The sequence below is a fragment of the Leucoraja erinacea genome, unplaced genomic scaffold (assembly GCF_028641065.1).
Source record: "Leucoraja erinacea ecotype New England unplaced genomic scaffold, Leri_hhj_1 Leri_114S, whole genome shotgun sequence".
Classification (NCBI taxonomy): Eukaryota; Metazoa; Chordata; class Chondrichthyes; order Rajiformes; family Rajidae; genus Leucoraja; species Leucoraja erinaceus.
Genome location: NW_026575396.1, coordinates 64,079 through 80,451, shown reverse-complemented (window position 1 = coordinate 80,451; position 16,373 = coordinate 64,079). Strand labels below are relative to the sequence as shown.

The 16,373-nt window shown below is 44.3% G+C and overlaps 1 protein-coding gene across 1 annotated transcript; it reads right to left on the bottom strand.

Annotated features, from left to right (window-relative positions):
• Nucleotides 1–2,515: 2,515 nt before the first annotated feature.
• LOC129715380 (probable G-protein coupled receptor 139) lies at nucleotides 2,516–15,623 on the bottom strand. Its single transcript, XM_055665263.1, has 2 exons — nucleotides 15,551–15,623; nucleotides 2,516–4,883 (listed from the first exon to the last, which is right to left on the bottom strand). Exons 1-2 carry the CDS (start codon nucleotides 15,621–15,623, stop codon nucleotides 3,973–3,975), a joined length of 984 nt encoding a protein of 327 aa, XP_055521238.1. The 3' UTR covers nucleotides 2,516–3,972.
• Nucleotides 15,624–16,373: the final 750 nt, after the last annotated feature.

Below are 16,373 nucleotides of genomic sequence, written 5' to 3'. Positions count from 1 at the left end.
GGTGAGTGGGAAAATGCATGACAGATGCAATATAATGTGAATAAATGTGAGGTTATCCACTTTGGTGGCAAAACAGTAGACTATTATCTGAATTGTGGCCGATTAGGAAAAGGGGAGATGAAACAAGACCTGGGTGTCATGGCTCACCAGTCATTGAAAGTAGGCATGAAGGTCCAGCATACAGTGAAGAAAGCGAATGGTATGTTAGTATTCATAGCAAAAGGATTTGAGTATAGGAACAGGGAGGTTCTACTGCAGTTGTACAGGGTCTTGGTGCAACCACACCTGGAGTATTGCGTACAATTTTGGTCTCCTAATCTGAGGAAAGACATTCTTGCCATAGAGGGAGTACAGAGAAGGTTCACCAGACTGATTCTTGGGATGTCAGGACTTTCATATGAAGAAAGACTATCCAGTCTTTCTTCATATGAAAGTCCTGACATCCCAAGAATTGGCTTGTACTCGCTAGAATTTAGAAGATTGAGGGGGGAATCTTATAGAAACTTACAAAATTCTTAAGGGGTTGGACAGGCTAGATGCAGGAAGATTGTTCCCGATGTTGGGGAAGTCCAGAACAAGGGGTCACAGTTTAAGGATAAGGGGGAAACTTTTAGGACCGAGATGAGAAAAACATTTTTTACACAGAGAGTGGTGAATCTCAGGAATTCTATGCCACACAAGGTAGTTGAGGCCAGTTCATGGACTATATTTTAGAGGGAGTTAGATGTGGCCCTTGTGGCTAAAGGGGGTATGGAGAGAAGGCAGGTACAGGATACTGAGTTGGATGATCAGCCATGATCATATTGAATGGCGGTACAGACTCGAAGGGCCGAATGGCCTACCCCTGCACCTATTTTCTATGTTTCTAGACGTGGAAAGATGAGCAAATTTGCTGATAATACAAAAATAGGTGGTTTTGCAGATAGTGAAAAATTGCAGCGGGATCTTGGTGGTTTGGCCAGGTGTGTCGAGGAATGTTTGGTGGAATTGAACACATAGAAATGTGAGGTGTTGAACTTTGGACAGCCTTGCATGGGCAATGACCTATGCAGGACCAGTTCTTCCGCTGTATCACTATGTGTCTTTCATAGTTTAGATCCACCATTTATTACATGCTAGTATTGGAAGAGGTCCAAAATAGATTTGTCTGGCTATTTCCTGGGACGAACAGTTATCCTATAAGGAGCATGTGGACACAAAATGCAGGAGTAACTCAGCAGGACTGGCAGTATCTCTGAAGAGAAGGAATGGGTGACAATTCGGGTCAGATTCAGATTTACATTTAGATTCACATTTGTTCTCACATGTACAGTGATATTTGAGTTACCATGCAGCCATACAATTGAAAGAGCACAACACAATTAAAAGAACAATATAATTTAACATAAACATCTACCACAGTGATCAATGTGATGGAAGGCAATAACATGCAGTTATTCTACCTCCTTTTGTTCACCCTGGCTTGGGGCTTTGACCCTACACAGTCGCCACTACGGACGGCCCGATGTACAGGCCCTCTCGTCGGGATGATCGAAACTCCGACATCGGGATGGATGGGACCGACTCCGTAGCTTGGAGTGCCCAAATCGGCCACTTTCTTACCGGAGACCACGGCTTCGCAATATTATAAGCAGCAGGCAGGCCAGCGGTCGGAGTTCTTCCCGGGCGATCCCCGGCAAGGGATCCATGGTTCCGGGATGGTAAAGTCCGCTTCATTCCTGCTGCTAGAAGCTCCCCAAACCACGGCTTCACAATGTTATAGTCAGCAGGCCGGCAGTCGGAGCTGTTCTTCTGGCTCCGTGATGGAAGTCCGCATCGTGCCTGCTGCTGAAGCTCTGGGCCGTCTCCGGGAAAGGCCGCACCAATCCAAATTGTTAGGCCGCGAGGAAGGGCGATAAGGCCTCTAGGAAAACGTCACATCTCCACCGAGGTAAGTGACTGGAAACGCTTTTGCCACCAACCCCACATAAAAGCACAAGAGACCCTTCTTCAGACTAATTTCTTGGGAGTGGGCGGTATAGAGATAAAATGTAGTCGGAGACAATAAGACTGGTCGGAGAACTGGGAAGGGATGGATTGCACGAGAGGCAAAGTAAGGTTTACTTGAAGTTAGAGAAGTCAACGTTCATAGTGCTGAGGTGTAAGCAGCCCAAGCGAAATATGAGACACTGTTCCTCCAATTTGCACTGGGTCTCACTCTGACTATGGAGCAGGCCCAGATCAGAAAGGTCAGTGTGGGAATGGGAGGGGAGGAAAAATGTTGAGCAACCGGGAGATCAGGTAGGTTTAGGTGGACTGAGCGCAGGTGTTCAGCGAAACGATCGCCGATCCTGCGCTTAGTTTCGCCGATATACAGGAGTTGACACCTGAAATACGGGGTACAATAGATGCGGTTGGAGGAGGTGCAAGTGAACCTCCGCCTAACCTGAAAAGACTGTCAGGGTCCTCGAATGGAGTCGAGCGGGAAGAAATAGGGACAGGTGTTGCATCTCCTGCGGTTGCAGAGAAAAGTACCTGGGAAGGGGGCGGTTTGTGTGGGAAGGGACGAGTTCTCTACGGAGTTGTGGAGGGAACAGTCTTGCGAAAATCAGAAGGTGGTGGAGATGGGAAGATGCGGCCAGTAGTGGGATCCCGTTGGAGCTGGCGGGAATATTGGATGATCATGTGCTGTAAGCAACGGGTGATGGGGTGGGTGGTGAGAATCAGAGGGACTCTGGCTTTGTTATGAATGGGGGAGAGGGAGCAAGAGCGGAGCTGCGTGGTATCAAGGAGACCTTAGTGAGGACCTAATCTATAATGGAAGAGGAGAATCCACATTCCCTAAAGAATGAGAATATCTCCGATGACCTGGTATGGAATACAGCATCCTCGGCGCAGGCGAAGAAATTGAGAGTAGGGGATAGTCTTTACAGGAAGCAGAGTGTGAAGAATTGTAGTCTAGATAGCTATCGGAGTCAGTAAGCTTGTAAGATATGTCAGTCGATAGTTTGTCTCCTGTGATGGATATGGTGAGATCTATTGTTCATTGTCTATTGTCTGTCTAGAAACGGTAGGGAAATGTTGGAGATGGTCCAAATGAATTGGAGCGCAGGAATGCAATTAGCCGTGAAGTTGATGAAGTCAGTGAATTCTGCATAGGTGCAGGAGGTAGGACTGATGCAGTCGTCAATGTAGTGGAGGTAGAGAGTTCTGGGGATAGGGGCAGCGTACGCCTGGAACAGTGATTGTTTCATATACCCTGCAATGAGGCAGGCATAGCTGGGGCCCACGCGGATGCCCATAGCTACGGCTTGGATTTGGAGGAAGTGGGAGGAGTTGAAGGAGAAGTTGTTGTGGATAAGGACCAGCTTTGCTATCCTGGGATGGAGACATGAGTTATTTGGAGTTTAGAAGATTATTGGTGATGTTATTGACATCCGATGGGATAATAGAGTTTTTTATTTAACCCAGAATGACGAGATTCCGGAATGAGCTGCCTGCGGTGGTGGTGGAAACAAAGTCGATAGTGATGGTTAAGATGTTTTGTAATTCGCTGCATGGAAATGTAGGGATGGGGATAATGGGAAGTCCAAGTAGATTAGTTTAATTTGACATCGTGTTCTGTGCAGATATTGGGGACTGAAAGGCCTGTTCCTTTGTTGTACTGTTCTTATGTCCTGTGATTAGAGCCTTTTGGGAAGCATGCCAATAATAGAAGAGAACTTGATTGAGATTAAAATAGACTCGTATGCCAACTTGGGTGAAAGCCCTATATTCGGGGCGTGCAGCTGTGGAATTCTAAGCTACAAGGGACGATCTTGGTGCTCCTCCAAACCAGGTACAAGTAAACATATTCTGCTCTAAATTTTACCTGTCACCTTTAGAAAATTTAAGGAGATTTCCCGCCCAGTGAAACGCAAGTTAACGCCGGACTCTACACACTAAAACATCCAGTTTTGGACGGGCGTATCCAGCAGCATTGCACCGCGTTTGCTATAATCTTAAAACTGTAACTGGCAAGCATATTTTGAAGAGGTACTGTGTTCCGTTCTTCAGCTCCTCCCTAAATTTAGCTTGAGTCGCGACGTAAATAAACGTGTTTGTGCAACAACTCAGAAGCAGGAGCATCGCCCCCGTCTGCTGAGCGATAAACAAAGGGTCCTCGTTGCCCGTGGATTCGTGGTCGTTCGTGATTCGGCTGTAGAGAAAGAGAAGCACGTGCAGCATCCACAGTAGGATGAAGGTGCCGGAGATACTGAGGAGTAAAATGATGGACTTTCGGCGGCTCTCCATCTCCGGGTCATTCTCATCGGCACCGGCCCCGCCGCCCCGCAGCCCCTTACGAACTCTGCTGGCTATTAAAATGTGTCGGACTGTGATGGCGTTAAGCAGCAGAATCAGAAAGAATGGGACGCAAGGGGTTAAAATGACATCAAACCAAGCGAACGCTGACCATGCAGGCGAGGTATAAAAGCTAGACTTTGTTTGACACCCCCAAGAAGCCCCGTCGATTGTGTATTCAGATTCAAATGTGAAATACCATGGGATGTTATTCAAACAGCCGAGGACACCCACTGTCCACAGCACCAAAGTCGCTGTCTTCTCCGTACAATAGTGAACCTTCAGCACCGGACAACAAATGGCGACGAACCGGTCAAAGGTGAAAAGGACAGTTGACCAGACCGAATTGTCTGTCGCTGAGCGGAGGAGAGTGCGTCTGAGGGAACACACGATCGGATTGTGCAGGAAAGACAGAGGGAAATGTGACGCCAAAATTTTATTTAACAGCACATCGACGATAATGACCAACAGATCCGCTGCCGCCATGGCCACTAGGTAGCGAGTGATGCACTTGGAGAGAGCGCACTTTCCCCGGGACAGGACCACAATCGCTGCAACGTTAACTATTAGGGGAGAGGAAAGAAATATTGAGCAGTTCCTAACATCAGTCTCTGTCTGAGATCACAATGACTCATCTATTCCTGTTATCTGGAACTGCCATCAGAGACGCCAACTTTGGTCAAAATAAAATTGTAATATCATTAACCATATAACAATTACAGCACGGAAACAGGCCATCTCGACCCTTCTAGTCCGTGCCGAACACGTATTCTCCCCTAGTCCCATATATCTGCGCTCAGACCATAACCCTCCATTCCTTTCTCGTCCATATAACTATCCAATTTATTTTTAAATGATAAAAACGAACCTGCCTCCTCCACCTTCACTGGAAGCTCATTCCACACAGCCACCACTCTCTGAGTAAAGAAGTTCCCCCTCATGTTACCCCTAAACTTCAGTCCCTTAATTCTCAAGTCATGTCCCCTTGTTTGCATCTTCCCTCCTCTCAGTGGGAAAAGCTTATCCACGCCAACTCTGTCTATCCCTCTCATCATTTTAAAGACCTCTATCAAGTCCCCCGTTAACCTTCTGCGCTCCAAAGAATAAAGCCCTAACTTGTTCAACCTTTCTCTGTAACTTAGTTGCTGAAACCCAGGCAACATTCTAGTAAACCTCCTCTGTACTCTCTCTATTTTGTTGACATCCTTCCTATAATTAGGCGACCAAAATTGTACCCCATACTCCAGAATTGGCCTCACCAATGCCTTGTACAATTTTAACATTACATCCCAACTTCTATACTTAATGCTCTGATTTATAAAGGCCAGCACACAAAAAGCTTTCTTTACCACCCTATCTACATGAGATTCTACTTTCAGGGAACTGTGCACAGTTATTCCCAGATCCCTCTGTTCACCTGCATTCTTCAATTCCCTACCATTTACCATGTACGTCCTATTTTGATTTGTCCTGCCAAGATGTAGCACCTCACACTTATCAGCATTAAACTCCATCTGCCATCTTTCAGTCCACTCTTCCAACTGGCATAAATCTCTCTGTAGACTTTGAAAATCTACTTCATTATCCACAACCCCTCCTATCTTAGTATCATCTGCATACTTACTAATCCAATTTACCACACCATCACCCAGATCATTGATGTACAGGACAAACAACAGTGGACCCAACACAGATCCCTGTGGCACCCCACTAGTCACTGGCCTCCAACCTGGCAAACAACCATCCACCATTACTCTCTGGCATCTCCCATTCAGCCACTGTTGAATCCATCTTGCTACTCCACCATTAATACCCAACCATTGAACCTTCTTAACCAACCTTCCATGAGGAACCTTGTCAAAGGCCTTACTGAAGTCCATATATACAACATCCACTGTTTTACCCTCATCAATTTCCCGAGTAACATCTTCAAAAAATTCAAGAAGATTAGTCAAACATGACCTTCCAGGCACAAATCCATGTTGACTGTTCCTAATCAGACCCTGTTTATCCAGATGCTTATATATATTATCTCTAAGTATCCTTTCCATTAATTTTCCCACCACTGACGTCAAACTAACAGGTCTATAATTGCTAGGTTTACTCTTGGACCCCTTTTTAAACAATGGAACAACATGTGCAGTACGCCAATCCTCCGGCACTATTCCCGTTTCTAATGACATTTGAAATATTTCTGTCATAGCCCCTGCTATTTCTACACTAACTTCCCTCAATGTCCTAGGGAATATCCTGTCCGGACCTGGAGACTTATCCACTTTTATATTTCTCAAAAGTGCCAGTACTTCCTCTTCTTTGAATCCATAGTTTCCATAACTACTCTACTTGTTTCCCTTACCTCACATAATTCAATATCCTTCTCCTTGGTGAATACCGAAGAAAATAAATTGTTCAATATCTCCCCCATCTCTTTTGGCTCTGCAGATAGCTGTCCACTCTGACTCTCTAATGGACCAATTTTATCCCTTGTTATCCTTTTGCTATTTTGCTATTTGCATTGGCGATTGATTGGAGGAATCTAGAGTAACCAAAAAAGCAAAACAGTCGTTTGACTAGTACCTAATGCACAAGGCATATTTATATTCATTTTTGAGAGAATTATGCAATACAGGTATGGCCAGATGTTGCTCGTGATGTGAGTCACTGACACCTTGAACTACTGCAATCCACTAAAAGGGATCAACATTATTGGGGTAATGAGAAACATGATTTAGACTGAGTGATAAACTGCTGACACATGAAAGCAGTGTGATCTGTAGATACTCTGGCAATGGTATCCCATCTGTATATGGAAACGTAGTGCTAATCCACTTGGTGTAAATCCCACAACTTCATATTCAATAGCACCCTTGGAGGAACTGCAATATTTCAAGGTGGCAAGAGGGTGTGGCAAAAGTACATGGTTAGACACTAGTTAGTTAAAATAACAATTAGTTTTAGAGTGCAGATCTTCTGGACTACAGACTCTTCTGACAGTACCTTCCAATATCACCACCTCTACCAGCTAGAAGGACATGGAGCCACAATCATGGCAGTTGCCCTACAAACTGCACACCATCCTGATTTAGATACCTGGTCCTTCATCGTCACTGGAAACCTTCCCTCACAGCATTGTGTGTGCACCCACACCTCACGTATTGCAGTGGTTCAATAAGACAGCTCACTAACATCACAATCTCAAGAACTATTAGGGGCAAGCAAATAAATTTATCCCTGGAATGAATACCAAATATTTACAGAATTTCACAGGGTAGATGCAGGGATGATATTCTCTTGACTCGAGCATCTATACCCAGGAGCTGGTCTCAGCAAGGGATTTGCCAATCAATGAAGAAACATCTTCACTCAGCATTGTGAATCTTTTGACTCCAAAAGGACTGTAGTTATTTTGGTCACGAAGTACATTTAAGAAAGATATTGAGGGAATCCAGTGAAACCGCATTAGATTGCACTGAGGAAACATTGTTTGTGGTGGAGCAAGCATGGAAGTGTCAAATGGCTTTGCCTGTTTCTATTTGTATTTTAACCCATTCTTTATCGTGCTTCCAGCCAATGGTGACTGCTTAGCTGTTGTTAGACAATAGATGCAGGAGTAGGCCATTCGGTCCTTCGAGCTAGCACCACCATTCAATGTGATCATGGCTGATCATCCCCAATCAGTGCCCCGTCCCTGCCTTCTCCCCATATCCCCTGACCGCTATTTTTAAGAGCCCTATCGAGCTCTCTCTTGAAAGCATCCAGAGAACCTGCCACCGCCGCCTTCTGACGCAGAGAATTCCACACTCACCACTCTTTGAGAAAAAGTGTTTCCTCGTCCGTTCTAAATGGCTTACTCCTTATTCTTAAACTGTGGTCCCTTGTTCCGAGAATTAACCTTGTAAATCTACGCTAAGGTCCCACATAGGAGATTAGTGGACAAAATTAGGGCACATGGTATTGCTGGTAGAGTGCTGACATTGATAGAAAATTGGTTGGCAGACAGTAAACTGTGAGTAGGGTTTAACGGGTCCCTTTCAGAATGGCAGGCAGTGACACCGCTGCGGGGTACCGCTAGGCTCGGTGCTGGGACCGCAGTTATTTACAATACACATCAATGATTTGGATAAAGGGATTCAAAGTAAAAATAGCAAATTTGCAGACACCACAAAGCTGGGTGGCAGTGTGAACTGTGAGAAAAATTGTTTCCTCGTCTCCGTGCCAAATGGCTTACTCCTTATTCTTAAACAGTGGCCCCTGGTTCTGGACTCCCACAACATCGGGAACACGTTTCCTGCGTCTAGCGTGTCCAAACCCTTAACAATCTTATATGTTTCAATGAGATATCCTCTCATCCTTCTAAACTCCAGAGTGTATAAGCCCAGCTGCTCCATTCTCGCAGCATATGACAGTCCCGCCATCCTTCCAAAATACAGACTTCATGTTAGCTGCCCCACCAGAGGGGAGAGAACACTCGATCACTGTTATACGGCAATCAAGAACGCATATCGCTCTGTTTCTCGGGCGGATCTGGGTCTCTCTGATCATTATCATTGTGCCTTCCCCCACAGTGGTATCCATTGTGTGGGGGGGGTGATTTTTTTTGTCTGTAAGGTAATCCTGTTAGCCTTTGTCCAAGATGGCTGCCATGAAGGGAGAGTGGACGCTGGCGCGCTTTAGCTGCCGCTGCTCTCTCTCTTCACATTGTGTTTTTGATTTTTTGTTTTTGGACTGAATTCTGTTTTTAATTTGTGTTTCTGTGATGTATTTATTATTTATTTTCTGATTATATGTTTATATTCCTGTTAATCTATGTAAGGTGTCCTTGAGATGTCTGAAAGGCACCCAATAAATAACATTTTTTATTATTATTATTATTATTATTATTATTATCTAGTTCACCTTATTCCGACCTACAGGCAGAAACTAAAAGCTGCTAAGCCTGTGGTCAGAGCAACGAAAAAGTGGACAAGCAAGGGCATTGGGAACCTACAATCCTGCTTTGACAGCACTGATTGTTCAGGGAAGCAATCACAAGCCTCGATGAGTGTATGGACACTGTATCATCATATGTCAGCTTGCTTCCCAACCAAGACCCGGACATGGTTCAACAACAACAAGCCCTGGTTCACTGCAAAACTCAGACAGCTCCAATGGTCTAAAGAGGAGGCCTACAGGAGCGGGGATGCAGACCTCTCACAGCCTGATCTCAGTCTGCAAAGACTGGGCCTTTCTACATCCACCCCCCCCCCCCTCCAATCACCACTTCACACTCAATCACCCACACCCTCTGTGTTTCAAAACATCACTTATCCAATATGAACAATAAAAATAGAGGAGGTGGAGAAGCTTTTCAGAGGACAAAAAAGCCAGAAGTCTCCAGGACCTGATAATGTTTCCCCCCTCTACTCTTAAGCTATGTGCCAAACAGCTGGCACCGGTCTATACAGACATTTTTAACCAGTCCCTGCAAACATGTACTGTCCTTGCATGCTTCAAAGTCTCCACTATTGTCCCTGTACCCAAAAAGTCAAGGATTACTTGACTTAATGACAACAGGCTTGTTGCACTGACATCTGTAGTCATGAAGACACTGGAAAGGATTGTGCTGGCCAAGCTGAAAAATATCACAATTCCCCTGCTGGACCAGCTGTAATTTGCATATCGGGCCAATAGATCTGTGGATGATGCAGTCAACCTGGGCCTGCACTTCATCCTACAGCACCTGAACCGCCAAGGGACCTATGCGACGATTTTGTTTGTTGATTTTAGCTCTGCATTCAACACTGTTATGCGAGAGCTACTACACTCCAAACTTTCCTAGTTGACTGTGCCTGAACCCCTCTGTCGGTGAATCACCAGCTTCCTGACAGACAGGAAGTAGCTGTGAGGCTGGGTAAGCACATCTCAAACCCGCAAACGCTCAGCATAGGAGCACCACAAGGCTGCGTACTCTCCCCTCTATCCTACAATGAAATTCTTGCTTTGCTTCAGCACAAAGTACGTGTTCAACACATTTGCCATTTCCTTGTTCCCCATAATAAATTCAACTTTTTCGGTCTCCAAGTGTCCAAATTTGGTTTTAACTATTTTTTTTCCTCTTCACATACCTAAAGAAGCTTTTACTATCCTGCTTTATATTCTTGGTTAGCTTAAATTCCTACCTCATCTTTTCTCCCCATATTGTCTATTTGGTTATCTTCTGTTGTTCTTTAAACCGTTCCAATCCTCTTGCTTCCCACTCATCTTGCCTTCGTTGTACTTCTTCGCTTTAATTTTTATACTGTCCCTGACGTCCCTTGTCAGCCATGGTCGTCCCGTTATCCCCTTGGAATCTTTCTTCCTCCTAGAAATAAACAGATCCTGCACATTCTGTATTATTCCTAGAAATACCTACCATTTTTGTTCCACTGATATCTTTCCAGTCAACTTTGGCCAGCTCATCATGGCCTCATAGTCCCCTTTATACAACTGTAGCAGACACCTCCGATCTACCCTTTTCCCTCTCCCATTGCAGATGTTATGGTCACTACCTCCTATTGGCTTGGACACGTTAGAGGCAGGAAACATGTTTCCGATGTTGGGGGAGTCCAGAACCAGGGGCCACAGTTTAAGAATAGGGAGTACGCCATTTAGAACGGAGACAAGGAAACACGTTTTCTCACAGATAGTGGTGAGTCTGTGGAATTATCTGCCTCAGAGGACGGTGTAGGCAGGTTCTCTGGATGCTTTCAAGAGAGAGCTAGATAGGGCTCTTAAAAATAGCAGAGTCAGTGGATATGGGGTGAAAGCAGGAACGGGGTACAGATTGGAGATGATCAGCCATGATCACATTGAATGGCGGTGCTGGCTCGAATGGTCGATTGGCCTACTCTTGTATCTATTGTCTATTGGCTCATTAACCTCGAGGTCCTTTATCAAATCCGATTAATTACATAACACTAAATCCAGAATTGCCTTCTCTCTGGTTGGCTCCAACACAAGCTGTTCTAAGAATCCTCACAAAGGCACTCTACAAAGTCCCTTTCTTGGGGCCCAGTGCCTACATGGTTTTCCCAGTCTGCCTGCATGTTGAAATCTCCCATAACAACCACAGAATTAATTTTGTCACATGCCAATTTTAACTCCTGATTCACCTTGCGCCCTCTGTCCTGGCTACTGTTTGGGGGCTTGTAGATTAGTCCCATTATGGTATTTTTACCCTTACATTTCCTTAGTTCTATCCATAATGACTCCACATCTCCTGTTTCAATGTCACCCCTTTCAAGGGACTGAATTTCATTCCTCACCAACAGAGCAACCCCATCCCCTCTGCCCACCTGTCTGTCTTTTCGATAGGAGGTATAACCTTGAATATTGAGTTCCCAGCCCTGGCCCTCTTGCAGCCATGTCTCTGTAATTCCCACAACATTATAGTTGCCAGTTTCTAACTGAGCCGCAAGCTCGTCACTGTATTGCTTGTACTTCGCGCATTCATATACAACACTTTGACCTCCGTATTTACTTACCCCCTCGCACCACTCGCATTTGTACCTGGCCTTACTTTGTTGTCACTTCTCAAGCTTTCCTTCCAATTAATTCCTGAATCTTTTGAATTTTTTCAGTAGTCACTTTCCCTTCAACTCCATCTTTAAACTCCAAATTTGTTAATCCCCCTCCATTATATAGTTGAAACCCACATGTGTAGCCTGAGCAAACCTGCCTGCCAGAATGTCGAACATCCTCCAATTAACATGTTGGGGGACTTCTTGGTGCCACTTCATATCGAAGGAAGGTATTTACGTTACGATCTGATACAGTAACACTTTTTCATCTCCGGAGGGAAATCGGTCATTCACTTCAGGAGAAATTATTGCCTGGCAGGAATGATACTTGCCTCTGAGCAGTCATGGGGTTTCCTCTCTGCAAGTGTGAGCAGCTTAATTTGCAGACATTTGACATGTTGGGATGGGTTTCAGTAGAGTGATGGTGGCTGGGGGGGCGGGAGATGGTGGTGACCTGATGGAAATATATTTATATTTTTCCCCCAAGATAGGAGCTTAAAACAAGAGATCATAGCTTTGCAGTGAGAGGAGTTTTAAAGGAGATTTAAGGGATAAGTTGTTTATAAAAATGTAAGAGGCTGCTATCTGGAATGCACTGACCGGTGATGTTATAGTGGGAGGGGAGTTAAAATACTTTGCGGCCCAGACTTAGGTGGACCAAGACCAAGCACAATTGATTGGTAAAATAGTAGGCTGGTTGGCTTCGGAGAAATTGGCTTGTTCTCACCAATGTAAATAAGGCTACATTTGGAGCACCAAATGCAGTCGATGAGGTTAAAATGAGATGTAGGCGAACCTCTGTATCACTTGAAAGGGCTGCTGGAGTTGCTGGATGAAGGTGAAGGATGCGATGTCAGGGAAGGTGTTATATGTCCTGTGGCTGTAAGGGAATGTACCTGGGGAGGGGTGGTTTGGGTGGAATGGGTGAGCAAACCAAAGAGTTACGAAAGGAATGGTCTCTGTGGAAGTTGGAAAGCGATGTGGATAGGAAGATGTAACTAGCGGTGGAATCACATTGCAGGTGACAGAAACTGGAGAATTATATGTTGGATGCAGAGGCTAGTGGAGTGAAAGGCAAGGATGGGGTGCAGCAAGGTCTGAACTACAGACACAGAAGTCTGCATTCACAACAGCTGGGGGATACGATAATAACTAACGCAAAAAGGGCATCTTGGATGTCCTGGAGGGACATGTTGGGAGCAAATGTGGTCAAGACAGAAACATTGGGAAAAGGGATGGCAGAGAGGAACTGAGATCAGGGGGTGACAGGCGGAGTAATAGAGAATAGCGGATAGCTCTCAAATGTAGGCATTTTGAGTTACGATCCGGAGGCTAACAGTTATTTTTGTTTTAATTTCTTTCAGCAACAATTTGTTTGTTTGGTCCCATGTGGAACAGAATGACTGAATCTTATTTATACCCCGTTTCTTTTCCATCCTTGATATGTTCTTCACTATTGCATTGGATAGGTAATATAGCTTGTGGGGTTTGTGCTCACAGCTCCAATTTAATCTATATGTCCTTATTTTTATTACATTCATTTTTATTCTCCTAAATTAAATATGCCCTCCAGGTAGTGGAACCAAAACACAGCAGAGAAGATATATACACACTTTTGCGGCACCTGCATTTATCCCTTTAATGGTTTTCTAATTTCAGCTGCTCACTGAGTCCTTGTGCATTGACTACCTGGTAGAATTACATTTCCACCCCATTATAGTATGTTGCGCTACTGAATCGAGATGCAATCATTTAAACAGATGTAATTGCCGTTGATTCCAATGTCTCCCATTAACCCCCACATACTACAGCTGTAAAACATTACCTGTCCTGCTGTTGCTGTCGTAGAATAGGTCTGCTAAGGTCCCTTATTTGCCCTTACTCTGTTTTTAGCTGAGGCAACACATTTGCCAGGTTGTACTTTGTCACCTGACTTCAATATACTGGCTCCGAGGAGTTTCTATTGTTGTAATTTAAAGCCACAAATAAAGTTCATAATAAACCAATACATATTTAATATTTGCTCCAATTTGCGGAATGTGGACATTGCGAGCAGAGGATAGTCTTCAATACACCACTTTCTGCACGATTTAGTTGATCATTCACGTGACAATAAAATAACTGAAACTAGGCCAACCTCAGCATTACTTCAAGCTAGGCATGAAAGAATGAATGAATGCATGATTGAATGAATGAATGATACAGTAAATGACAGGGACATCAGTGGGACCTTCGGGTGAAAATTTATGGATTACTGACCAGGCAAGTGACAATTAATGTGGATTTCTTGCTTTCATATATAGGGGTGTTGAGTATAGGGGTCGAACATCATGTTATGGCTATGAGAGTTATGGGTTAGGTCACACCTGGAATATTGTGCGTAGTCTGGACATCACATCATAGAAAAGTTCCACCAGGACATTGCGTAGAATGGCGAGCTTTGGTTACGAGGAGAGAATGCATGAGTGAGGAGCTGGCCAAGTTCGACAGGAAAAGGATCCTAGCAGGAATTACGGTGGTACAGTAATGGCAGGATTTTCTGGGCATAATCCAGAAGATAATAGATAATAGACAATAGACAATAGATGCAGTAGTAGGCCAATCGGCCCTTCAATAGACAATAGATAATAGAGAAATGGTGCAGGAGCAGGCCATTTGGTACTTCGAGCTAACACCGCCATTCAATGTGATCATGGCTGATCATCTCCAATCAGTACCCCGTTCCTGCCTTCTCCCCATATCCCCTGTCTCCGCTATTTTTAAGAGCCCAGCTGCTCCATTCTCTCAACATATGACGAAGTGGTGAATTTATAGAAGATTGTGAAACTATGAGGTGTACGTAGTCAGTTTTGGTTTCAGATAGTGTCTAAAATAGACGGAGTACGGAGTTACTAAGTTAAATATTTCAAGGAGAGCAGAGGGAAAAGTTTTATCCTGCACAAAAGGCGATGGGTATATGGAACAAGCTGTCGGGGAAGAGGGTAGAGGTGAGTACAATCACAGCGCTATGAAAACAACACGGGGCAAACGTAGAAAAATGGGTTCGTGTATGGACAATTAGGTCTGGCCCGGGCGCCTGTTTCCATGCATTTCGACTCGATAACATTAATTTAGTTTGCATTGCAATGAGACTGGCGAATGAGACTGTGAACGCCAGGGAACAGGGAAAATGAACTGTTCTTTCACTGTCAATGTGGGAATGCGGGCGGAAGGAGAGACACCTTATGTCTAAAGGCTAAATGCGCCAAGTTTGTGTCAATTCCAAGAATTGTGGGGACTGGAAAAGAGCGACAGCGAACATTTGTGACAGCTAAGCACTGTGTAGCGGATAATCTACATTTGCCCTTTGTGATACCTACGGATAACAACCAATTCAAGTACAAAAAAAAATGCAGTACTTCGTAGCGCGTATTAGGTTCCACAAATTAATGTTATTTAAACAAATGCAGGGTTTAGGTGGATCCTTGCGAGATCTTAGAAAATTATTTTTTCTTTCAGATCTGGCAAAAAACAAAAAAGTATGCAGATTGCAACTAGCTACAAATTAGCAACCGAGATAAACTGAAGTAGGATCTCCACCCGAAATGTCACCATTCCTTCTCTCCAGAGACGCTGCCTGTCCCACATTTTGTGTCTGCCTTCGATTTAAAAAAGCATCTGCAGTTCTTTCCGACACAAGTACAAACACTTACCAGCGACACCCACGGCCGTCAGAAGAGGGTAGTAAATGTATTTTATCCCCAAAATGATTTCGAGCTGAGACATTTTCCAAGTGAATCATTGGTATGATGCTGTTGACGAGTTACTGTTGTTGTCAGAATCGGGTTTATAAATCCCGACCAAGACCCGATGACACAATGGAGCCAATTATCTTGTGATCCCAGTTGCGCAATCGCTGAAATCGGTAGCAACAATTAAACAATAAAACAAACATTAGTATTCCAATGTAATACAAATACACATATCATATCGACCTTTATTGTCATCTTGGAAAGCAACAGTTGTACAAAATGAGAAGACGTTTCCCAGGGAATTCCGGAGCATCGCACATAAAACTTAAACATTTCACACATAAAATAAAAACAATAAAATCAACCCAGTTCCTGATTTAAAAAAAGTACGAACAGTTAACATAGAAACATAGAAAATAGGTGCAGGAGTAGGCCATTCGGCCCTTCGAGCCTGCACCGCCATTCAATATGATCATGGCGGATCATCCAACTCAGTATCCTGTACCTGCCTTCTCTCCATACCCCCTGACCCCTTTAGCCACAAGGGCCACATCTAACTCTCTCTTAAATATAGCCAATGAACTGTCCTCAACTACCTTCTGTGGCAGAGAGTACCAGAGATTCACCACTCTCTGTGTGAAATTTTTTTTTTCTCATCTCGGTCCTAAAGGATCTCCCCTTTATCCTTAAACTGTGACCCCTTGTACTGGACTTCCCCAACACCGGGAACAATCTTCCTGCATCTAGCCTGTCCAACCCCTTAAGCATGTTGTAAGTTTCTATA